Here is a 26,543-nt window from a genome sequence, read left to right as displayed (position 1 = left end):
GTAACGTATTGTCATTTTCCTCATCATTCCTTTAAATTCGTGGTTGTTCCTTGGGTAGAAAGCAAGAGAGTCGTCAATCGGCCATTCTGCGGGATATTGGCGGAATATCATTGGAGGTTATAACCGTCCTCGAATAGCATAAGTAATAACACAAATATTCATCTTCTTATCTGATTACCTAAGAATCCCTGCGCCTAAATTTCTCTCCGATTACCGCTTTCTTATATCCATAACTCACTCCGGCATAATTTATTGAGGAGCATTTGATTTTCCAATACATTCACTTGGTATTTATATATTTGTCGTCATCCGGATGTCCTCTGTTATAATCTATTTTCTATTAATTTCAACTTACTAAACTGTATTACTTTCTTCCTTAATTACCACGTATGTATGCGAGTGCTAATCCCGAATGCTGTACACTCTTTCCTTTGAGGAAATATTCTAAGCTATGCAAATGTATAACTTCTGGCACAGGAAAATTCCGAAATATGGATGCAATTTTAACGGCGGTGCAGACCTTCGTTTCGGGGTAATTGGTGGCTAATCAGTAAGTCGTATCAAAAGTCACAAAGCAAATTGCGTTTCATTTTGGAGAGATCTACAACTTTTGTCCTGTGACTTTTCGTCGTATTTCTATCCCTAATACATTAAACACAAGTTGATTTTGTACTTTTACACGTATATGTTATCATTTGGCACACTTATAGGAAAGGTAGAATCATGACATTCGGCACGCACATTGACATGACCATTGGCAATGTTATAGCCAAATTTTATGATTCTAGCTGTCACATGAGAATCAAAAATATAAAGTAGCATTCAAAAACTGTACAAGATTTCACCCCATTCAATGACTCTAACTCAATCTAACCCATAAATAAAGGAGATACGAGAAGATGTCATAGGACCAACCATGTAGAGCACTGAAAGGGGCGTCTGATGGTGAAGTCCGTTTGTAGATACGTCGTACAGTTGCAAAGCAGTAACTATCGAAATAAAGGTCTACACTTCTAGAGTATGTCTGTACATTGACAATTTTGGCGAAATTTCCGTACAGTTATCCGTTTCAGGTGTAATAATGACCATCTGCATATATTCTGTTTTGGTGTCTGTCTGTTTGTTTGTTTGTCTGTTTGTCTAAAACTTGGAAACTACTGGATATATTTCCACCAAACTTGATATTTAGAATCCATCTGTCCTTTGGTAGGTTTTAGGGCAAGTATTGTTTCTGAATCCCTGAATTGACTGGGGGATTATACGAAACCGAAACCGTCATTTTGCAACCAAACTTAATGTAAATTTAGCTGCCGTAATGGAAATTCATTTCTAGGCCTTTTTCCTCATGTGCATCATTTCAATACGAGGATTAATAAGGGAGATATCATTAACGGACCGTTTTCCGGTACAAGTCCCACCGGACTTAACTCAAGAGCGGGTGCGTGTAAAGCGTATGTTTTACAACTTGAAAACTACTGAAGATATTTGAGTCAAACTTTATATTAACATCCACCTGTCCAACGGTAGGTGTTAATCGTCAATAACATTTCATGTTCCCGGAATGGACTGGCGGTTTATAGGGAACCGAAATGGTGATTTTACTCTTCCAGAATATATACAGTACAAGACCAACCTGACTGGAAATCGACCAAACATGATGGAATTCCATCTCTAAAACTTTTTTTCATGTGCATTTTTTCGACAGGAGGATTAATAAGGGAGATATCATAAACGGTCCGTTTTTCCGGTTAAGTCCAGCGGATATAGCCCAAAAGGTGTTGTACGTGGAGCAGGTTCCTTATTTATCTATGTAAATAAAATCGTAACTACTGTGTGCCTGTACATAGACTATTTTGTCGAAATTTTCGAACAGCTACACGCTTAAGGGGTAATAATGATCATCTGCATATTTTTTGGTTTAGTATCTTGAAAGTTCTACTTTTTACACTTCTCACTGAAAATCCAGTATTGCGGCATAATCTGCCAGTCGAGAAAGAAAACTGAAATTTGGCAAAATTTTACGACTTAGCCTGTAACGGGCGGAAAACTTCCAAGAGCTTTAAATTTTTCCCTTTCTATCCCGAAGAATATCGAAATATGGAGGCAATTTTAATGATGGTGCAGACCTTCGGGAAGTATCATCACATAACGGATGGCACAATCCCCGTTCAATTTGGAGTGATCTACAACCTTGGTCGTACGACTTTTTGTCGTATTTATATCCATTTTACGTTTGACTTTTCTCTATTTCTCGATCTTAAGTAAAGTAGTACTTTTCACATACATAATTCATACCTTCCATCACTTAGAGGAAAGATAGAATCATCATACTCTACACGAAAATTGGTCCACGCAGTAGCCATATGTGAGCCAAATGCTATGTATGTAGCTGTCACTTAATTATCCGAAAAGCAATGCAATGTGAGATAATCTTACACAAATTTTACCCAAGTTTCTAACTCAATCTGACCCATGAATAGATGAGATATCATATGACCAGCAATTTAGGCCGCTAAATCCGGCGTCTTATGGTACAATCTTTTCTCGATATGATGTACCGTTTAGAAGCAGTTAATCTGTAAATGAAGGTCTGCAATATTGTAAACAAGCACATACTTTCGTATGTCGAACTATATATATTCACTGATATCGATTTTGTAGCGATCGAGAAAGGGTGTGTCTGCTATTGTAATCAGTACTCCGCACACCGACTATGACTGGCAGTAGGAATGGAGTCCTTCTCCAATTCCTGTGTAACTGGCATTAATGAGGCAGGCCTACCATTGTAATGAATAATTCACTTCTCGATTTGACTTTCAGAAGGCAAGGGAGCATGCAGCATACAGTCTTTGGCTGTAGGCAAGCGTTCCCGCAGTTATAAACAGATGTGACTGGCATTAGGCATACTGGCCTGCTATTTTGATGGAAACTCATCAACTTGGTGTGACTGGCAGGAAGCTGGCTGGCAGTTGGAAAAGGGGCCTATCATTATAATGATAACTGCACAACTCAATTTTGACTGGTTGTAGGGAAGTTTCCTGCCATTATAATAAAAACTCTTCAATTTGTAATATGTCTGGAGGTAGGAAAGGGGGCCTGCAATTGTAACGGAAACTCCCCAAATAGATTGTGACCGCGCAGTAGGCAATGGGGCCTGCAATTATAATGTAAACTTCCCAACTCGATTGTGAATCGCAGTAGGGAAGTGAGCCTGTCGTTATCATCACAAATCCGTAACAAGCACTTTACACTGGAAACAACGTATGGGGACCTCTGCATATTGTTTCTCGGATAACGCTAAGAGACATGCTATTTTAAAACAATCTTATTTACTGCATGTACAGTATTTACTTCAATATTCGTATACAATGCAGAATACCGTAGCGAAGCACGGGTACATTTGCTAGTTTATATATATATATATTCCTTTTACATCGTTATTCCCTACTTAGGAGCTCGATTGAACCATCTTAGCTTCTTCTCCTCCCAAATTCTCTTCATCGTCTCGCTGAGCTTCTTCCTTCGTTCTTCTGTCCAAGTAATAGTGGCTCTGGTGTTGGGTTTGTCTTCAAACTGGTGATTGTCGATTTTGGTTCTGAATTTACATCTCTTCTGTATAATGTCTTCTGAGGTGTTGATTTCCTGGAGATCTGTTTCAATTTCACGAAGCCAGCTGTTCCTGGTTTTAGATGAAAGGGCCAGGTTGAGAATTCTTTTAGTTAGTCTGTTACTTTTCATTCTGATAATCTGTCTATAATATTTCAGTCTTTTCCGAAAAGTGTGAGATTTTTTTTTTCAGATTGCCAATATATTTCCTGCGATGATTTTTTCCTCCATATTCCCTCTGAAGCAATTTCTTTTTCAGTTCGCCCACTATCGGCAGCCCTGAAGATGGTTTTCCGTGGTTTCCCATTTTCACACCAGGCAAATGCTGGGGCTGTACCTTAATTAAGGCCACGGCTGCTTCCTTCCAACTCCTAGGCCATTCCTATCCCATTGTCGCCATAAGACCTATCTGTGTCGGTGTGACGTAAAGCCCCTAGCAAAAAAAAAAAAAAAAAAAAGAAATTCAGTTTGGACTCAGTTTATTTATAACTGTTAGGTTCTTCAGTGTGCCGAAACTGAATTTGAGTAATAAATTCATGAACTACCTGCAAGAAAACATATGGTAACACTATTATACCTGAAAAAAGAAAAACTTAATTAAAACCGAATGGGATGTTTCGTTCTTAGAAGAACATCATCAGATTCTATCAAATCACACTCAAACATTTAGAAAAGTATAAACATTTAAATATGGAACCTATCGTAATGTAGTCCTGTTTTTTCCTCTCCACCGAGCTCGATACCTGCAGTCGCTTAAGTGCGGCCAGTATCCAGTATTCGGGAGAGAGTGGGTTCGAACCCCACTGTCGACAGTCCTGAAGATGGTTTTCCGTGGTTTTCCATTTTCACACCAAGCAAATGCTAGGGATGTACCTTAATTAAGGCCACGTACGCTTCCTTCCCACTCCTAGCTAGCCCTTTCCTGTCCCATCGTCGCCATAAGACCTATCTGTGCCGGTGCGATGTAAAGCGACTTGTAAAAAAAAAAAAGAAGTTTTCTCTCCACTTTAGCATAGAATCGATACTAACAGTTAAATTCAAGTGTAAAAGATCATTGAATTTAATTAGAAATGTTGACAAATGCAGCTTTCGTAGCACTGTGTGCTCTTGAGGAGATTGATGAGCTGGACTTGGCACGTTGGTACACTACGTTTTGGGCTTGCGCCTGATTAGAAGACAGACATGAATGCGAGGTGAGGTAAATAAAGGCGTGAGGCGGGACCATCGCCAAATGACTGCGTACTTGGCGTACGCAAGGTTTCAAGGAAGTCACGCGGCCAAATGCGCGCCACTGTCACAGTTAGCAAAGACGTATTTAACGGAAATGACGTGGGTGTGTTTGGCGCGAAGGAGGCGCCAACAGACGCCAGTAATTAGGAACTCCGTCACTTTAGTTTTCGTTGGTGTCGAGCTGGGTGGGTCAAAGTTCAGGCTAGAGCGCTGGGTTTATGAGCAAATATCCCAGCTCAGTCCAGTGGTATTCATCCGCCTCGTATCGGTAGATTTACTTTCACGGATCGCTCGATGGGTTACTTTCGGTATCAGCCATATCCATCTAAGATTTTCTGAGAAGGTAGTGTGGTAGTTTCGCATTGCCTTCCATATCACTGTTTCGTGGCTGTGGTGTCCGGCTCCATGACTAAATGGTTTGCGTGCTGGCCTTTGGTCACAGGGGCCCCGGGTTCGATTCCCGGCAGGGAATTTCGCTGAGACGGGGGCTGGGTGTATGTGTCGTCTTCATCATCATTTCATCCTCATCACGACGCGCAGGTCGGGAGGGGGAGTCAAATAAAAAGACCTGCACCTCTCCTCGGACACTCCCAGCACTAAAAGCCATACACCTTTTCCATTTCATGGCCGTGGTGGTAATAAAATATCCAACCTCCGTTATGCAGACAATACTGCACGCATTGCTACTCCCGTAAAAAATTATCAGTGTTCAACTGGGATTACAAATTAACATAAACAAGACCATAACAATGATTGTTGATAGAGCCGAGAAATTAGCCAGCACAGGCATCTTCAAGGAACTGAAGAACGTCTCAGAAATTCTATACCTTGGCTCAGTAATTTGCAGTTCGGATAGCTGTGCTCCTGAGATTAAGAGAAGAACATACCTTTTTACGGCGACGATTGGTGAGATACGACAGGGCTATGTGGGAAAAGGAAGTGGTATTTGCCTTAAGTAAGGTACAACCCCAGCATCTGACACGGCTATGTGGGAAAAGGAAGTGGTATTTGCCTTAATTAAGGTAAAACTCCAGCATTTTCCTGGTGTAAAAATTGGAAACCACAGAAAAATATCTTGAGGGCCGCCGACAATGGGGTTCCAACGCACTTGCCAACTTGCTCGGTCTTCACGATACACCAGGGAGTTTTGAATGGGAGGTTACGGTTGCACAAAACATGTTTTAATTTCAGAAAGGCACTTTTAACATGAGGGTCACCGAGCTGGATAGCTGCAGTCGCTTAAGTGCGGCCAGTATCCAGTATTCGGGAGATAGTAGGTTCGAACCCCACTGTCGGCAGCCCTGAAAATGGTTTTCCGTGGTTTTCCATTTTCATACGAGGCAAATGCTGGGGCTGTACCTTAATTAGGGCCACGGCCGCTTCCTTCCCAGTCCTAGCCGTTTCCTGTCCCATCGTCGCCATAAGAACTCTCTGTGTAGGTGCGACGTAAAGCAACTACCAAAAAAACATGGGGGTCATAATTTTTCCGACAGCACTGTAATCATGGCCGCCAGTGTTTTACTGTACGGAGTAGTAACTGAGCTGCAGGATTGCGAGCGAGTTCAGGGGGACCTAGACAATGGTGTGATGACAAACGTGATGAAAAGTCAGGCTGTTTCACCAAGGAGAAAGGTCCTGTCAGTTTTAATTACTGCCTCGAGCGGGTGATAGTAGTACCTCACGGCGAACACTGTAAGTATTTAGGTGTAAATATAAGAAGCGATCGTCACTCGAATAGTCATATTATAAAAAGGTTACAGATCTTTTCACATAGCCTCCGTGACTTAGGCGGCAGCTCGCCTTCATCTCACCGCTGGGTTCCGTGGTTCAAACCCCGGTCACTCCATGTGGGATTTCTGCTGGACAAAGCGGAGGCGGGACAGGTTTTTCTTCGGGTACTCCGATTTTCCGTGTCGTATTTCATTCCAGCAACACGCTTCAGTATCATTTCATTTCATCTGTCATTCATTAATCATTGCCCCAGAGGAGTGCGACCAGGCTTCGGCAGCCGGCACAATTCCTATCCTCGCCGCAAGATGAGGGCTTTATTCATTCAATTCCCGACCCGGTGGAATGACTGAAAATAGGCTGTGGATTTTTATTTTCATCTCTTCACATGGTTATGAGGGTAATTAGAGATTTAGTAAGGATGTAAAGGAGAGGGCGTATAAGTCTCTGGTAAGACCCCAATTAGAGTATTGCTCCAGAGTCTGGGACCAACACCAAGACAACTTGATATGAGAACTGGAAAAGATCCAAAAGAAAGCAGCACGATTTGTTATTGTCGATTTCCGAAAAAAGGAGTAGTGTTCCGAAAATGTTGCAAACTTTGTGCTAGGAAGACTTGGGGGTACGGAGACGAGCTGTTCGACTAAGTGGTACGTTCCCAGCTGTTAGTGGAGAGATGGCATGGAATTACATTAATAGAACAAATAAGCTTGAGTGGAGTTTCCAAAGTAGCAGAGAAGACAAAGTTGGAATTCAGGAGGACAAATTGGCACAAATAAGCCTTTTCATTTACAGGACGAGGAATAAGGAACTGGAATAGTTTATGAAGGGAAATGTTCGATAAATTTCGAAGTTATTTGAAAACGTTTAAGAAAAGGGTAGGTTAAACAACTGATAGGGAATCTGCCCACTTGGGCGAAAGCCTTAATGCAGATCATTCATGATTGATTGATACTAGGTCAGCAGCGCCATCTTCACACTGTGCACTTTCTTCCTGCAACTAGCGCTTGAGAACATCTCCTACTCCACTCTACTCGTCAGTCCACAACGAAACTCCTTGAATTGACCGAAAAACAAACCCAGGGCCTTGGAATAAGAGACAAGCACGCTACCTGTACACCTGAGGGGTGACTAAGAAGAAGAAGAAGAAGAAGAAGAAGAAGATGGTGATGATGAGTATTATATTTACGACGTCTAGAATGTCTTTTATTTTCTCACAATTCATGTGCCTTTTGTGGATACACTCATATTTTCTTTCTCTTCATCAGAACTCTTTATCTCCCCTGTAAGCAGGGGCGGCCGTTCGTTATGTGCTGAAGTGCTGCAGCACATTGTTTATTTGAAAAATACATTACTTGAATAATATTATCTATAACCAAATGCAGTGCATTGAAAAAGATATCAGCCAAAGAAGAGGAAATTATTCAACCCCCCTCACAAATAGGTAACTAGTCATGAGCTCCACGCCGGGTGCTCTCCAGATCACAACTCAACGAGAAGGAACTCTGCCTTTTTCGCATGCGTGCTCAACTTTTCCGATGGCTGTGGAAACAAACAGCCAAGACATCACAGCGAGTCTTCGTTCGATTACAGGGAGGCAGCTCTATTCACACTCGCATTTCGACCCAAATAAGAACGTAGCAGGAGGCACCCTACTGACTTGGATCACTCAAAACAAAATACTATAGAGGAAGCGATCATCTCTTCCCGGCAGGTTTTTTAATACTCCCAACTTGTCTGTTCCATAGCCACATTTGTAAATTTGTGAACTATACTAATTGTACTTTTCTCGTTGTCAAAATAAGGACATGAAATTGTGACTTCAATTACAAAATGTCTATTTTATAAATTTCACTGTAACAACATCACATGTAATTTTGCATTACGACGTTGCTGGTTTTATTTCAATGATTTTGGTAACATTGAGAACTATATTTGAGCACTCAAATCAAGTGTTTCTGAGTTCATGAATATTTTGTCATTGCAGGTGTTATTGTGTGTTTAATTAGTTTTGTTTGAGGAATGTGTATATGTGTTGGGGTTGTTTGCGTACTTGTTCAGTATGGAAAACTCAGTGGAGAGCCTCTTGAAAACCGCATATGTTTATAAATGTTTTAATTTTTTTGGAGGGGAGATGGGTTACAGCACACAACTGATTTTCTGCACAAGCCGCCACTGCCTGTAGGTAGAGTCAAAGGATGCATTCATTTTCTGTATCCTTGCATATCGTAAAAGGCTACTAAGAGGGGAGCAACCAAATAATTTGTATTCGCTCTCTCGTCTCATAAGCTCAAGAGCATATCCATGATTCTATAGTCCACCTCTCAGTGCATCCCACTCTTGTCCGGTTCCTTGGCTGAATGGTCAGCGTAGTGGCTTTCAGATCAGAGGGTCTCGGATTCGATTCCAGGCCGGGACGCAGATTTGAACCTTAAATGGTTAATCCCCTTGGCACCGGGCGAGTTGGCCGTGCGGTTAGAGGCGCGCGGCTGTGAGCTTGCATCCGGTTGATAGTGGGTTCGAATCCCACTCTCGGCAGCCCTGAAGTTGGTTTTCCATGGTTTCTTTTTTTTTTCCTAGTTACTTTACGTCGCACCGACACAGATAGGTCTTATGGCGACGATGGGACAGGAAAGGGCTAGGAGTGGGAAGGAAGCGGCCGTGGCCTTAATTAAGGTACAGTCCCAGCATTTTCCTGGTGTGAAAATGGGAAACCACGGAAAACCATTTTCAGGGCTGCCGACAGTGGGGTTCGAACCTACTATCTCCCGAATACTGGACACTGGCCGCACTTAAGCGACTGCAGCTATCGAGCTCGGTGGGTTTCCCATTTTCACACCAGGCTGTACCTTAATTAAGGCCATGGCCGCTTCGTTCCAACTCCTAGGCCTTTCCTATCCCATCGTCGCCATAAGACCTTTCTGTGTCGGTGCGACGTAAAGCCACTAGCAAAAAAAATCCCCTTGGCTTGGGGACTGCATATTTGTGCTGTTAGGTTGGAACCTCCCTCGTACTTATCGAGAAACGATCCTAAGTATAAATTTCGAGCCATAAACCAGCATACGGATGTGGACAAGTTTTTCTTCGTAAACAGGACCATTAGGGATTGGAATGAATTACCTGCAGCAGTCTTTGATAGATTCCTTTAAGGTATCAAAACATTTAAGAACATTATTAGTGCTAGTGTAAAATGAAAAGTAAAAGGTGTAAACGACGAACACCGAATTTGTGATTTTCTGCTGGATTTAGAATGTTAAACTAGTAGTATTTCTTGTAATATTTTCTTTCCATGGCATTGCTTCTAGTACTCTTGTTGTTGTAGTTGCCGTTGTTGTTTGTTGTTGTGTAATTATTTTTAATTTAACTGTACAGTAAGTGACCACTGCTACCGGGATATTTCCCAGTTGCGATGTATTGGTTAATAATAATAATAATAATAATAATAATAATAATAATAATAATAATCATAATCATAATCATAATTACAGGTGTCAGACAGGGCGATGGTCTATCTCCACTCCTTTTCAATTGTGTCATGGAGAAAATTGTAAGAATTTGGAATGAAAAACAGAAAGAATCTAAAATATTGCCACTCATGCTGGGGAAGAAGAACAAAGGTGTTGCAATAAATTGCCTAGCATTTGCAGATGACTTTGCCATACTTTCAGAAAGCCTTACAGATGCAGCAATGCAAGTCAGTCTCCTTGAAAAGACAGCCAACATGACAGGCTTGAGAATCTCTGCCGAGAAAACAAAATTTTTGACTAATATAAAAAGTGCCCCAAAGTTTTTAGTAACGGATATTGGTCAAATAGAAAAGGTAAAGAAATTCAAATATTTGGGTGAGACAATTCAAGAAAATGGTTTAGAAAAATCTTCTATAGAGGAGAGGATGCAAAAGATGGAAAGAGCGTACGGTATAACTAAGAATACTTACAACAAAAAGTGCTTATCAAGAAAACTTAAAATAAAGCACTACAATACAGTAGTGAAACCAGAATGCCTTTATGCTAGCGAATGTCTAGCACTGAACTACAAGCCTGATAAATTAGAAATATTAGAAAGAAGAATTATAAGGAAAATATTAGGTCCTCTAAGAATTGCAGAGTTTTGGCAATTAAGAAGTAACAATGAAATTTACCAGAACGTATAAAACATATCAGAAACAATAAGAAAAAGGATATTGCTATTTCTTGGACACATTTACAGAATGGATGACAATAGACTAACTAAACGAATCTTCAAGTACCTTTGGGAAAAGAAATCAACTACCACCTGGATTCAAGAAGTCAAGAAAGACCTGGAAAGGAACAACATACGAGAAGAAGAATTATTGTAAAGAAAGATTTTTAGGAAGAAAGTCTTACAAATGGGAGGATTCCAAGGGAGGAAAGAAAAGAAAACAGGCACAAAGTGGACTGAAGACAGGAAAACGAAACACAGTGAAATAATGAAAGAATACTGGAAGAAAAGGAAAGAACAACTAAGGAGGAACAATTGAAATTGTAACGTGGTTCTTAGTCGGCCGGAACGCAATAATAATAATAATAATAATAATAATAATAATAATAATAATAATAATAATAATAATAATAATAATAATAATAATAATAATAATAATAATAATAATAATAATAATAATAATAATAATAATAATAATAATAAGATCTGGAACTCATACACGACACATAACATTTACTACAATAACATGCAGTTTCCTATACTTGACAGATGTCACCCACCCTCGTCGGAGGGTCTGCCTTACAAGGGCTGCATCAAGTTAGCAATAGCCAGACGCTGCTCGCTGATTACAATATTTTGTTTTCTAAATGTTTTTTTTTTTTTTTTTTACAAGTGCTACTACAGAACTTCTCGTGTTTTAAAAAGAACGTCACTTCTTGCGTAATTACAAAATGTTCTTAATTCCTATGAATGAAATGACATAGATCACGATAATCCGTTACTGTCAATCTGAAGGACAAGGCTGCTAGTCGGTGCAGATAATGAGAGGCCAGCGAGCAAGAGTGGGGTTCTTCATGTGGTAACGTGCCAGAGGTCAGTGAGTGACAGAATGTTCCACTCTATTAACTAACAATAGCTGTGGTAGATCGTAGGTTCAAACCCGCCAAAGGTCAGCGAGTGACAGAATGTTCCACTCTATTAACAATAGCTGTGGTAGAGTGCAGGTGTCCAAATCCCAAGATCGTGGGTTCAAACCCACCAGAGGTCAGTGAGTGATAGAATGTTCCACTCTATTACCTAACAATAGCTGTGGTAGAGTGCAGGTGTCTGAATCCCAAGATCGTGGATTCATACCCGCCAAAGGTAGTCCGATTTTTGAAGGGCGGAAACAAATTCCATTCCACACACCTCGCACCAGACTGTACCTTAATTAAGGCCGCGGCCCCTTCCTTCCCACTCCTACTTCTTTCTTATTCCATCGTCCCAATAAAACCTATTCGTGTCGGTGCGACATAAAACAAATTCTTAAAAAAAGACAACCAATCTTCCCGTCCCCCACAAGGCCCCTGTTCAGCATAGCAGGTGAAGCTGCCTGGGCGAGGTACTGGTCCTCCTTCCCCGTTGTATCTCCCGACCCAAAGTCTCACGCTCCAGGACGGATTAAGAAAGAAAGAAAGAAAGAAAGAAAGAAGGAAAGAAAGAAGAATGAAGGAACAAGGTTGATAATTCTTTTAGGCATTCTATCTTCGCTCATTCTGAGAATATGCCCATAGAATTTATTATTATTATTATTATTATTATTATTATTATTATTATTATTATTATTATTATTATTATTATTATTATTATTATTAGCTTTGTCATATGGAGCCAAATTAAGACATCTGGACACAGTCATCAGACCTGAATGCTTATACGCAGCAGAAACATTGGACATGATTGGAAAGGGAGATCTAGAGAACATCAGAAAGAAAGAGAGGAAAATGCTCCGGAAGATCTTTGGCCCGAAAATGAAAGGTGGGGAGAGGAGACTTAGACCCAACAAAGAACTATACCAGAAGACAGAGGAAGTCGTCGTATTGATGAAAAAGCGAAGGCTTCAATTTTATGGACATCTACAGAGAATGGACACCAACCGACTGACAAAAAGGATTTTCAGCTTCTTCAGCCTAAGGAAGACGGAACCAAAATGGTTTCGGGAAGTAAGGACCGACCTGGCCAGGATAGGAGTAGAAAAAGAGGACGTACTGGACAGAAACAAATTTAGACAAAAAGTGAAGGAGTTCAAGGGTTTGCAGGAGACTGGGGAAGAACTTGTGAAGAAGAAGAAGAAGAAGAAGAAGAAGAAGAAGAAGAAGAGAACCTACACAGAAGAACAGAAGAAAGAAGTCAGTGCAAGGATGAAGAAGTACTGGCAGAATGTGAAGTCAGGACTGGTGAAAAATAACGTAAAGACTGTAAAACGTGGTCCATAGATGGCCGGAACGATAACAAAAAATATTATTATTATTATTATTATTATTATTATTATTATTATTATTATTGTTGTTGTTGTTGTTGTTGTTGTTGTTGTTGTTGTTGTTGTTGTTGAAATGTAAATGTAACAGAGGCAAGCGCGACGGCAATTCTCCGCCAGACACATTATATTTGAGTCACATTAAACAAAAGTTATCGGGTGCTGTTTACCTAATTTGGCACAAAGCAAAGTGGTCAGAGACAGCTGTAGAGAGTTAACAGTGAAGAAGTGTTGTGAACTTACCGTCTTCTGTGTGTCGTCCACCATGCTGCAGTTCACGATAGAATATGACTGACCTGTGGCCCGTTCTGCCTTGAAATGTTCTGATAACACTTTCTGTCGATCGCGAGGTCAGTGTATTGCAAGACACGAGACGATCTTGTCAACAGACCTAGCATTCAAATCCCCTTCCCTAACACACTCCTTTGTACGGCATTTTTTAGTGCTGGGAGTGCCCGATGATACACTGCCAGACAAAAACATTGAAGAACCCAGAAGGGAAGGAGGAAACAAATGTATGTTATTTCAGTGATCACAAAATCGATACAAATTTACAAAGAACTTATCAATATGACGTTGCACACCCCCTCCGGCCTGGGTGCACGCACTGATTTGGTTGGAAATTGTATCATAAAGCCGTTTTATCCTCTCCTGAGGCACGCTGCCCCACAACTGTTGTAACTGGCCCTTGATATCCTACTTACTGCCAATGGAAAGGAGTTGACGTCCGAGCCGGTCCCACACATATTCTATCGGGGACATATCTGGGGATCTTGCTGGCCACGGGAGTACCTCAACATCACACAGACAGTTCATAAAGAAACGTGCCGTGTCTGGACGGGCAGTGTCCTGTTGAAAAATGACACAACGATACTGTCGCATGAAAGGTAACACATGAGGGCGCAGCATGTCCGAGACGTGCCGTTGTGCCGCGAGAATTACCTCAGTCACAACCAGCCGTGAACTGAAGTCTGTTATGTAGACCAAAGGTATCCACGAAATGTCACTGTAATATTTGTTCCAAATGGAATACAATAATTGCTTTTACAACAATAAAGTGAAAAATTCGCGGTAAATTAAGAAATACCGTCGTTACTAGAGAAATATGTATATGTACTTATGGGTCGTAGACAGGACTCCTTTATGTTGTATTCCGCTGCTCGTGCCGTCTTTTGTTACTTTCTTGAGGTCCAGGAATTGCACCGACGAATGGTAGTGCTATGTCTGTGAATTGCCATTATCTTTGTCCGTATGACTAGCGCGGGCAGTTCAAACAGCAAAATACTGTAGCATGATCCCTGGAGCAATAATACTGTATATTACGTGTCTGTTTAAAGGAAAATAGCATAATCCCTGGACCGATAAATATATTACTACTTTGTTTAAAGGAAAATAACAAGATTCCTGGACGAATAAATGTATTTATTACTTCTTTGTTTAAAGGAAAATAGCATGATCCCTGGACCAATAGATATATCATTTAATGAATGAGTTAGGGCACAAAACGAATGAGCAACATGAAGAAAACGACACCTAATTAATTCGAACAACTTCAGTGAGCAAAGACATCACACACAAAAGTGTTAGACATACAAAACACATACGGAAGCGCTGCGACGTAGCAGTAAAAATAGTTGTATGGTAGTAAAGTATGTATCCATATTATTCCCTGCAAGTAAAATATTTGGTACTATTTCTTAATTTACAGCAGATTTTACACTTTATTTGAGTAAAATGAATTATTATATTCCATTTGGGACAAATATTACAGTGAGATTTCGTGGATACCTTTCGTCTACATAACCCCTGAAGTCATGCCCGATGGCATCCACACACCATAACGCCGAGGGTAACAACGCTGTGACTCTCTAAAACATTGGAAGAATGGGATCACTGCCCAGGTTACCGTCATACTCGTAGTGCGGAACCACGAATCGTCGCTGAACACAATCAGCAGTCCATGCTTCCCGGTCACGGCACCAGTCTAAACGAAGCGTTTGTATTGTGGTGTTAACGGCAGTCTACGCGTGGGACGGTGATTCCATAGTCCAGCTGCTGGTAGCCTACGACCAATGGTGCGGGATTACACAGATTATCGCAGGGAGTCCATTACTTGTTCTTGGACGACAGACGCAGATGTGAGGGGGTTACGATATGCTTGGTGCACAATACGGTGATCCTCCCTTGTGGCGGTCAGACGTGAACGACCGGAACCTTGACGACGAGTATGCCTGCCCTCACATTCCCATGCAGTCCAGTTCAACATCGGGCCACTGTCACTCCCCAAGTTTGGATGTTGGACGATTCGACCATCCGGACAAATGAAGACCCAAAATGAGGCCCTTTTAAACTCCGCTAGGTACTGAGAAGGCTGCCTCACACGAGTATACGGCATTTCCGGATCCTTCACCCGCCCATGGTGTGTACGTGAACATCCGACCATTTCTTCCGGGTGCTTCAATTTGTGTCAGCCAGTGTATGTTTGGCTTGCCTGTGTCTTTGTGTCTGACGCCCATGGACACCCTGCGCGTGTACATGTGAAATGATCACGATAATGAAGTATGGAGAGGGTGAACTCCGGTTTCTGTACATAGCCTACTTTTGTCGAATAACACCAAGGGGTCAGTTGAAGGTTTAATGCCTCCATTTGACGGACGAGTCACCATCAACAACGTCATATACCCTCACTCCATGTGAACACTACGGAGGGGTTTGGAATTGAATCCAGGCTTTTGTCACGCCATCTAGTGATTATACATCGACCGCCACTTCTCCTACCCTCTAGCAACATTCTGATGGTGAAAAGATATTTATTTTATTTTATTTATTGACTTATTTTATATGGCGTGGCTCAGGCTATGAAGCCTGCTCTTATCCCAAACCACCTTACATGTGCTACATTGTACAAACTACAGAGTACTAAGATTCTTCATTACATATAATTAATTAAAATTAAACTTAAATAATAGTTAAAAAGAACGGTAAATTACCATAAAGAAAACATTAAATACTAATTTCTTAAGTCTATGTACCATTTATAACATATTTTTTAAATACATGTCTACTACGTGTGTCTCTAATTACAGCCGGAAGGGCATTCCAGGAACGTATGGCTACAGGTTTGAATGCTATTTGCTTTACGTCGCACCGACACAGATAGGTCTTATGGCGACGATGGGAGAGGAAAGGCCTAGGAATTGTAAGGAAGTGGCCGTGGCCTTAATTAAGGTACAGCCCCGGCATTTGCCTGGTGTGAAAATGGGAAACCACGGAAAACCATCTTCAGGGCTGCCGACAGTGGGGCTCGAACTCACTATCTCCCGATTACTGGATACTGGCCGCACTGAAGCGACTGCAGCTACAGGTATGAATGAGTTTTCGTAACCGGTCGTGGGGACGCTCAGCAGAGAAGAGGTTTCTGACTTTGTAGGTACACTGTTTAGGGATGACAAGTATTTAAGATCCATTTTCAGATAACTTGGCGAGTCTATACGGATGACGTTGTGAACAAACGAAACAGAGTGAAGGTTTCTTCTCTCCGCCAAATATAACCACGACAGCTGTTCAAGACAGGGTGATATATGACAATACCTGGGCATATTTGATACAAAACGGACACATATATTATAAGCCCGCTGAAGTTTAGCGTTGAGTGTGGTGTTTAAGTTGTTGTATATTACGTCACCATAATCGAAGATGGGTAGAATTAAGCTTTGTACAAGTAACTTTATCGTATTTAGTGGAAGGAGATCCCGTAAACTTTTAAAGGAGTGCAAAGAAAAGAATACTCTTTAGAAAATTTTTGTTGTGTGCTCCGTCCAGTTTAAATACTTTTCAGAAACGAGGCCAAAGGTCTTTACAGTTTCGTTTATTTGTATTGATGATGCGTGTCATATGATAGGTGGAATTTTGACACTTTTCAGTTTGGTATGATTATTTTTGGATCCTATTATGATTGCTTGCGATTTGAATGGATTGACTTTAAGATAATTATTTTAGTCCACTTTTTAATATTTTCCAGGTCAACGTTTAGTTTGTTAATGTCTAGTTGGATGTCTTTCGGATTTTGTTTATATATAGCTGAATGTCATCTGCGTATAAATGGTATTTACACGTTTTATATGTTCTGGTAGGTCATTTGAGTTCAGTGAAAATAGCAGTGGCGCTAGAACACTGACCTAAATTATGCCAACTTCAGTTTGTTGCCAGTGTGATACCTTCCTGCCTGCTGACACGCACTGCTGCCGCCCAATTAAATAACAGTGCAGCCAAATCAGTGCGATTGAAGAAAATTTTTGTGCCTGTAGCTTAGCTAATAATATTTCCCTGTCCACACAGCCAAATGCTTTAGTTAGGACTAAAAGTACAAGGATAGTCATTTGTCCGTTGTTCATTTCTACTTGAATGTTCTACTGAATCCTGACTGATATTTCTCAAGTAAATTGTGTTTGCTAAGGTAATTTGTTATCTGGATTGAATGACCTTTTCTAATATTTTACTAAGACAAGGAAGTATACAAATTGGTCGAAAGTCTTCGGGTTTTGTTGGATTATTGATTTTTCTTATCGGTCGTATTATGGCACTTTTCCATATATTGGGAAAGATTCCCGTCATGAGTGAGGTATTTATTATATACGTAATTGTTGGTAGAACGATTTCAGAGAGTCTTTTAATTAATGTCAAATTTATTCCGTCACATCCAGTAGCCTCTGGCTTTATTTCATGAATTGCTTCTCTGGCGTCATTAAGAGTTACATATGAAAAATAAAATTCTTCTCCATCGTGTTTTCTTTTCGCATGTAGTCTGTCGATTGTTTCCCTTTTAGTTCGTTCGTCTGTATGTGAATTTTGTGAGTATAAATATTTATTTAATTCGTCTAATGGCAAGTCAGTGTTGTTTTCGTCGGTTTTAATTTCAAACCAATGATCCGAAGAATTTTCCAAACATTGGGAGAATTAGCTATTGGGTGGTTAGGCCGTGTGCATTTTGCAGAGTTTCGCCCAGACGTGCCATTTGGACTCATCAGCTGGATTGGCACGCCCCTCCAGGACTCTGCTTAGCAGTGGCAGACCAAGCGCATGGTCCCGCCGTGTTAGCAAATAGGGATTGCTAACCTGCTAAAGGAGAAGTGAATTCTCCGTTACCAAAAAAAGTTACTCCCCATGGATATAGAATATCAAAAATGGCTTTCACGGCCGCAGATCATACAATCACAGGAATAGAACCAGCTTTTGGGTGTGTATGGCGTATCTTAGCATTCCTGATGGTCTTAGTTGTTGTGTTATACATTTTTTTGTACTTTTCGAAATTGTCTTCGATTGGATTTTTTAATATAATATTTGTAAGCTGCATTTCTTTCCCCCATTTTTGCCCGTATGTCTTGCGTCAGCCAAGGTGATGGTTTTCGTTTCACTCGTGCTATCCGTATGGGGGCATGTTTGTAATACAGTCCTAAAAGTAGTTCGTTAAACAAGGTTACTTTGTCGTCAATGTCATGTACGAGCCGTACGTTGTGCCACGGCGTTTTGACTGCGTCCTCAATGAAGGCCTCTTCGTTTAGGCCAGGGCCTCTCAAACGCCCAAAATCGCACGCGTGCAGATCAAGGCGCAAGAGCTCCGTGCACTGTGCATCGGTGTCACTCGGCATGGCTCGGATCAACGCTTTGTCTCTGGGATACTCGGCTAAGCTCGGCTCTACTCGGCTATACTCGGGTCAACTCAGCCCGGATTTGGAGCACTACGGCGCAAGTGGGGCAGAGGGAGACGGGCTGAGCGAGCGAGACAGGCGTGAGGAAAGAGAGAGTAAGCGCTATTGCTCCAAATCGAGGAGTGGGAGGTTTGCACTCTGGTCAACCAAGCCAAGTCGTCTCTTGCACCGTGCACAGTGCATGCACCACGCGCATGCACCCTGAGAGGCCCTGGTTTAGGCTTTTGAAGTCTGGATAAGAAATTAACTTAGGCTCATATTTGGGGTATTTCTGTGAGTAAGTTGCGTAAATGAAGTCATGTTGGGAATGTCCGGCAGCTGGCTGTTGTCTGTGAGTCTGCATTCTTCAGTATTGTTTGTAATAATTAAATCCAGTAGTGTATGTGAAGTAGCTGTGTGATGTGTAGGATTTAGGGACAGAATCGTCATATTGAGTGGGGTAAGCATGCTTGTCAGTCGTCTAGATTCAGCAGTCACATAGTGACAAATATTTTGAGAAGAAGTCTATTCGAAGACCGACTTTGCTGTTCGGTAGTGAAAGCTGAGTGGTTTTAGGATATCTTATTCATAAGTTGTAAGTAACAGACATGAAAGTAGCGAGTATGATTGCTGGTACACGCAGATCAGAACAGTTATTATCACTTATTTAGCGTATGATGCTACAGTTGACAATCGACTCTTGACACACACACACACAAAAAATATCAATCGACTCTATATACACCTTAAATAAATATATATAAAGTACACATTAAAATGTTAATATGGAGGGCTTTCAGTTTCTTATAGACGAATGTCCCCAAGAAAGTGTCGCAGGGGTCAGACGAATTATGTCTTCCATGGAACCAGCAAAAGCTCACAGAAGGTAATCCTTCAGAATGTGCACGGTGGTTTGCACTTCAGCAAAATCTGGAGAGTCTTTCCAGCCCCAGTGATGCAGAGCAGAAGCACTTCTTCCCACTCCGCAGCGTATCCCGTTAAGTGTGGTTTGGGTGACGCGAAGGAGCTTGAACCCAGGCTACTTTGTATTTGGATCCCTGATGTTGACAACGCCGTGAGGGTGCGATTGAGACGATCAGAACAATGCTAGGAGCTGACTCGCAAGCGGAACATAAAGACTAAGTAAGGAATGAGCTTGATGGATGTAGCAATACGCATAAACTGACCTCGATGGTGGGGGCATGTGAGGTGAATGGAGGATGATAGGTTACGTAACAGAATAATAGACTCAGCTGTGAAGGGTAATGGATACGGAGGTAGATCAAGGCGGCTATATGTATACTCAGCTTTAATGATTTAAGGATAAGAGGTATGGAAATGAACGAGTAGACAGATCTGGTTACTTTCTTTATAAGTTGCTTTACGTCTCACCAACACTGATAGGTCTTATGGCGACGATGAGGTAGGAAAGGGCTAGGAGTGGGAAGGAAGTGAGCGTGGCCTTAATTAAGGTATAGCCCTAGCATTTGTCTGGTGTGATAATGGGAAACCATGGAAATCCATCTTCAGGGCTGCCAACAGTGGGATTCAAACCCGCTATTTCCCGAATGCAAACTCACAGCTGCGCGCCCCTAACTGCACGGCCAACTCGCTCGATCAGATCTAGTTACAAACACAGGACTGTAAAGGCGTATGGTTTATTGACTGAGACCTGAAGACTGAACACTGAAAGGCGTAATAAATAATAATGTTATTTGCTTTACATCCCACTAAATATTTTTTACGGTTTTCAGAGACGCCGAGGTGCCAGTATTTAGTCCAGCAGGAGTTCTTCTACGTGCCACTAAATCTACCGACACGAAGCTGACGTATTTGAACACCTTCAAATACCACCGGACTAAGCCAGGATCGAACCTGCCAAGTTGGGGTCAGAAGGCCAGCGCCTCAACCTTCTGAACCACTCAGCCCGGCTGAAAGCAGTAATAGTATTGTAACGTGTAGGCAAATGGCAGGTAAATAAATACACGACTGGTAGCGTTTAATCTAAAATGTATTAACTAATTCCTAATTACACAACTGCACAGTACACACAACGACACGGTCCGCGCTCGTTCTCTCTCTCTCTCTCTCTCTCTCTCTCTCTCTCTCTCTTCACACTGCCCAGTCACACTTTATATTTATATTTATATTTATATTTATATTTATATTTTAATTTCGTGTGGCTATTTCTTTCCGAGTGCAGCCCTTGCAAGGAAGACCCTCCGATGAGGGCGGGCGGCATCTGCCACGTGTAGGTAACCGCGTGTTATTGTGGTGGAGAATAGTGTTAAGTGTGGTGTGTGAGTTGCAGGGATGTTGTGGACAGCACAAACAACCAGCCCCCGAGCCACTAGAATTAACCAAAGAAGGTTAAAATTCCCGACCCGGCCGGGAATCGAACCCAGGACCCTCTGAACCGAAGGCCAGTACGCTGACCATTCAGCCAACGAGTCGGACATATTTATATTAAGTGAGATTGAATCAAGGTGTAGTAAAGCTAATGCAGTGAGCTCGCTGTTGCGATCAACAGTGTTCTGTAAGAAAAAAGTCAGTTCCTGGACTAAACTATCTTTACATCGGTCTGTTTTCAAAACCAACTTTGCTTTACGGGAGTGAAATCTGGGTGGACTCAGGATATCTTATTCATAAATTAGAAGTATCAGACATGAAAGTAGCGAGAATGATTGTTGAACTTACAGATAGTAACAACGGCGGGAGGGTACTCGGAATGAGGAGGAAAAAAAAGCTAAGTTAGGAATGAACTCGATGGATGAAGCTGTACGCATAAACCGGCTTCGGTTGTGGGGTCATGTGGGGAGATTGGAGGATGATAGGATACCTAGGAGAATAATGGACTCTGCTATGGAGAGTGAGAGAAGTAGAGGGAGACCATGACGACGATGGTTAGACTCAGTTTCTAACGATTTAAAGATAAGAGGTAGAGACCTAAAAGAGGCCGCAGCACTAGTTGCAAATAGAGGATTGTGGCGATGTTTAGTAAATTCACAGAGGCTTGCAGACTGAACGCTGAAAGGCATAACGGTCTATAGTGATAATGTATGTATGTATGTATGTATGTATGTATGTATGTATGTATGTATGTATGTATGTATGTATTTGTCTTCCTTTGCTCGACGTAGTTTACGTTATAAAGCCTTCTCTTACACTAAACCAAGTTTAACAACTAAGTTACATCAAACTGATACAATTATATTAACAAGGAAATAATTTTAACAGTAGTACTAGCTTGATAATAATAATTTGACAAGAAACCTAGAGAATTAATTCGTAAGACTTCAAAAGTTAAATTTCAAGGTGAACTTGGCCACAGGGCTTCGACAAGGAGATGGCTTATCCCCGTTTTGTTCTATCTTGAGCTGAAAAAGTTTTCAGGACATGGAAAAATGACATAAAGGGAATAGCTATTAATCGACTACTCAGAATTAAAATTAATTTGCAAATTTTGGCTTCGAAGATAATCTAGCTATTCTTTCTACCAACAGACAAGAAACAGTTCAGGTCCCTGAAAGATTTTAAGAAATTGCAGCTAAGACCGGGCTCCAAATATCGTATGAAAAACACTTAGTACATGGAACGATCCGTTCGTTATTTAGATGGAGAACCTTTATGGACTAAATTCGGCAAAATTAATCAAGTGCATAAGTTCAATTACCTAGAAGAAGCAAACAAGCAGAGGATCGCGAAATTACAGAAGGCCTGTACACTCACCTGGAACAGATACAACAAAAATAAATATCCAGGAAAGCACACGACATTACAACTCAGTTATCTAACCTGAAGCACTATACGCCTCGGAAACCTCGATGATTGGAGGCAGACCACTTATTAAAGAAGTAGAGAAACAGAAGAGGAAAATATTGATTAAAATCTTTGGTCCAGTCTACTCAGAGGGAATATGGATGGAACGGAAGTCTTTGGGAACTTTATCAGCATTGTGAACAGATCATCGACACCGTTAAGAAGAGGCGATTAAATATGTATGTCCACATTCTCAGAATGAACAATGACAGGCTCACCAAAAGGATTCTCAACCTTGCTCTCTCAACAAAAGTCAAGAACAACTGGCTTAGTGAAATAGAAAAAGAAATTGGCATCCCACAGGAAATTGTTCAAGATCGACTCCATTTAAAAAAGCAGTCAACCGGGCGAGATGCCCGTGCGGTTAGGAGCGCGCAGCTGTGTACTTGCATCCGGGAGATAGTGGGTTCGAATCCTACCGTCGGCAGCCCTGAAGATTGTTTTCCGTGGTTTCCCATTTTACACCAGGCAAATGCTGGGGCTATGCCTTAATTAAGGCCACGGCCGCTTCCTTCCAATTCCTAGGCCTTTCCTATCCCATCGTCGCCATAAGACCTATCTGAGTCGGTGCGACGTAAAGCAAAATAGCAACAAAAAAGCAGTCAACAACCATCATTTTGCTGAGAAAATGAATACCAGGACCAATAAATCATGGACTGAAGAACAGAGGAAAATTTCCATTGCCCAGATGAAGAGATTCTGGGATAAGAAAAAAATCAACATGAACTAAATAATTTCTATCGCGCTCCACAGATTGGCGTAACGCTATAAAGTATTAATAATAATAATAATAATAATAATAATAATAATAATAATAATAATAATAATAATAATAATAATAATAACGCCACGTCCCAGCAGCCCAGAAAGGCCATGGCTTACCAAGCGACCGCTGCGAAGCCCTAAAGCCTGCAGATTACGATGCATCTTGTGAAAAACAAGGTAAAACATACCAAATTTTAATGAATATTGAATTTTCACGACCGCATTCTAATCGAAACAGACTTTCAACGTATTAGGTCGTGTTACGTACATGTGGTGTCCGGCTGGCCATTATTGTTCTGTACTTAACATCTCTTCAACACGTACTACATGTACGTAACACGACCTAATACGTTAAAAGTCTGTTTCGAATACCAAATTTTATCTATACATTTCTACTAGCAAAACCCGACAGACGTTCTCCTGCCTGTGTACATTTATTTACCTCAGCATATGCGACACTAATATCGGTCGTTTTCGATTACTTTTACATTTCATCCTCTCCCCTTGGGCTGGGAGGGGTGTCCTGCCCCCACACTACTTTATAAAAGCAGAAATAAGTTTTAAGGAACACATCATAATCTTCACATACTTTTGGGTAGGCAGCCCGCTAATCGGATTTGTCTTGCAGTTTGCTTATCTTCCCCTATTTCATTTTTCACCCCTTAGTGCCGAACTACCAATCAGATTTCGTTCAAACCACTTCATAATCCCTCTCAGATGTAATAAGAACAAACTGTGAAATTTTCAGCGAAATCAATCCAGTAGTTTTTGAGTCTATTAGCTTCAAACATACCTACATCCAATGTTATATATATAGATTAATTGAAGAAAACTCTAAGTTACAACGAAGATTTGGTAAACATTAATTTCAGTGCTGTAGAGGTAGTGTCTCAGGGGTGTCCGGACATTCCGTACCACTTGATTTTTGAGGACATTTCGTACCACCTAGGTCGTTTTCTACCAGCGAACGGTTTTCCCGTAATCCCCAAATATCTACGCCAGGACAATCCGTACCACTTGATGTCAAATTGAAATTATATTTTTACACCAGCGGGAGTAATGAACCTGACAGACACACTTCAAAAATCAGAAACAAAAATAATTTACCATATTTGCTGAAGAAATACATTATTTTAATAAATTTCCCTTTAAACTATATTTATCATTTATGTTTTATTCAATTTTTAAGTATAAATGAAAATGAAAATCCACGGCCAGTTTCCAGTCATTCGACCGGGTAAAGAATGGAATGAATGAAGCCCCATCTAGCAGCGATGATAGGAATTGTGCCGGCTGCCGAAGCCTGTCGCACTCCTCTGGTGAAATGATTAATGAATGACAGGTGAAATGAAATGATATTGGAGATTGTTCCTGGAATGAAATATGACAGAGAAAACCAGAGTACCCGGAGAAAAACCTATCCCGCTTCCGCTTTGTCCAGCACAAATCCCACATGGAGTGACAGAGATTTGAACCACGGAACCCAGTGGTGAGAGGCCAGCGTGCTGCCGCCTGAGCCACGGAGGCTCTTTTGAAGTATAAATCCTGAGAGGAAACGATACAATAGAAATACACCTCGTGTTCGGGCGCAATTTGCCTGGTGAGCAAAAGGATGGATACTACAGGGAGAATAATTTAAGTGTTCAGACTACTTCTCGCATGCCGTGGAAAGTCTCGAGCGAGCGCCATATGGCTTCTGTCAACACGGCGAGATAAGAAGTGTTCACTGCAGCGCGCATCTGTTTAGCACTCTGTCCCTCAGTTAGAAAATATTGGACTTTTAAGGTGTGTTGTGAGGTTATTTTCACGATGGTTAAATACACTATCGAGTAAAGAATATTTTGGTCGTGTTATTTGCACAAGAAGAATAAACCAGTTAAAAGGTGCCTTCGAAATTTCCGTAGACAATTTCCCGGTGCGACAGTACCATCAAAACGTTACGTGCATCAGCTCGTTTACAAGTGGCGTAGTACTGGTTCCGTAAGCAATAAGTAAAAGAAGCGAAGGAGAACAGCTCTCACACGGGAGAGGTTAGAAGATATACAGGCAAGACTCCAGGTCAGTCCACATAAATCGCTTCGGAGAGTAGTTCAGGAAAGTGGTATTTCACCTTCTTCAGCACGTAATGCAACAATTGTTACGTTTACGATCTTATCAGACTCATTCAGTCCATAACATACTGCCTACAGATTTCAATGCAAGAATACGATTTTGCAATTGGCTAATAAATAGTGTCCACGAAAGTGTTGTGGATCCGAACTTTCTTTTTATGAGCGATGAAGCCTGGATTCATTTGAGTGGATATGTCAATTCACAGAACAATAGAACCTGGGATACAGACAACCCGCACATTTTACAGCCGAGACCTCTGCGCAATGTGAAGGTGGGTGTGTGGTGCGCTATCAGTGCCCGACGAATTATCGGTCCGATATTTTTTCAGGACATGATTACTTCTGACCGTTATATTCACAACATTCTTGAACCATTTTTTGCTGAATTGACTGAAGAAGAGAAAAGGTACGGCTATTTCCAGCAGGATAGTGGAACGGCCCATACGGCGTGTAGCTCTATGCGACGGTTACGGGAAATGTTCGATGATGATCAGATCATCAGTAAAGGCTTATGGCCCCCTCGTTCACCTGATTTAAGCACATGTGATTTTTATCTATGGGGAAATCTTAAAGGAAAAGTTTACAGGAATAATCCTCGAACTGCAGAAGAAATAAACATCGAAATTAGGAACATTGTGCGTTCTATCGGTGTCCATGGACTACAAAGTGTGTTTCGAAATCTCATTAAAAGATGTAAAGCTTGCATTGCAGCTGAAGGAGGTCACTTTCAGCATCGTCTGTAAATACTGGTGAGTTCAGTTTAATTTCCTAGTTGATTTATTTATTTATTTATTTATTTATTTATTTATTTATTTATTTATTACTGACGAATTCAGTTTAATTTCCTAGTTGATTTATTTATGTGTTTATTCATTTACTTATTTGTCCAGTGCATCCATGTAGCCGGTGAGTTCAGTCTCGTTTAGTTTCTATAGGCGTAATCATGCCGCTTCTTTGAGCCGACTATGCTTGCTTGTCATGGCGGGCACTGCGCTCACTGTCTCCGCTTACTAGCGCGCCCAATCCTCGGCACTCCGCTCTGCACTTTCAAATTAATCACCCTGTATTTGTATTATTGTGAATATTTATAAACTAGTGCATTATTTCATCATAAGCTGA

General features: G+C 41.2%; 1 protein-coding gene across 2 annotated transcripts in view; it reads right to left on the bottom strand.

Annotated features, from left to right (window-relative positions):
- LOC136877242 (facilitated trehalose transporter Tret1) overlaps positions 1–26,543 on the bottom strand; it is a 137,446-nt gene that overhangs the window by 89,119 nt on the left and 21,784 nt on the right. Inside the window, exon 1 of one of the 2 annotated variants that reach the window (XM_067151102.2) lies at positions 13,286–13,422. The exons of the other annotated variant lie outside the window; for it this stretch is intronic. Coding sequence (XP_067007203.2) covers positions 13,286–13,309 — 24 coding nt within the window. The 5' untranslated portion in view covers positions 13,310–13,422. Of the gene's footprint in view, positions 1–13,285; positions 13,423–26,543 lie in introns of those variants that run through there. 2 annotated transcript variants of the gene reach the window in all.

This window comes from Anabrus simplex, chromosome 7 (genome assembly GCF_040414725.1).
Source record: "Anabrus simplex isolate iqAnaSimp1 chromosome 7, ASM4041472v1, whole genome shotgun sequence".
In the NCBI taxonomy this organism is placed as follows: domain Eukaryota; kingdom Metazoa; phylum Arthropoda; class Insecta; order Orthoptera; family Tettigoniidae; genus Anabrus; species Anabrus simplex.
Note: the sequence above shows the minus strand (reverse complement) of the source record. Positions and strands in the feature narration are given on the sequence as shown.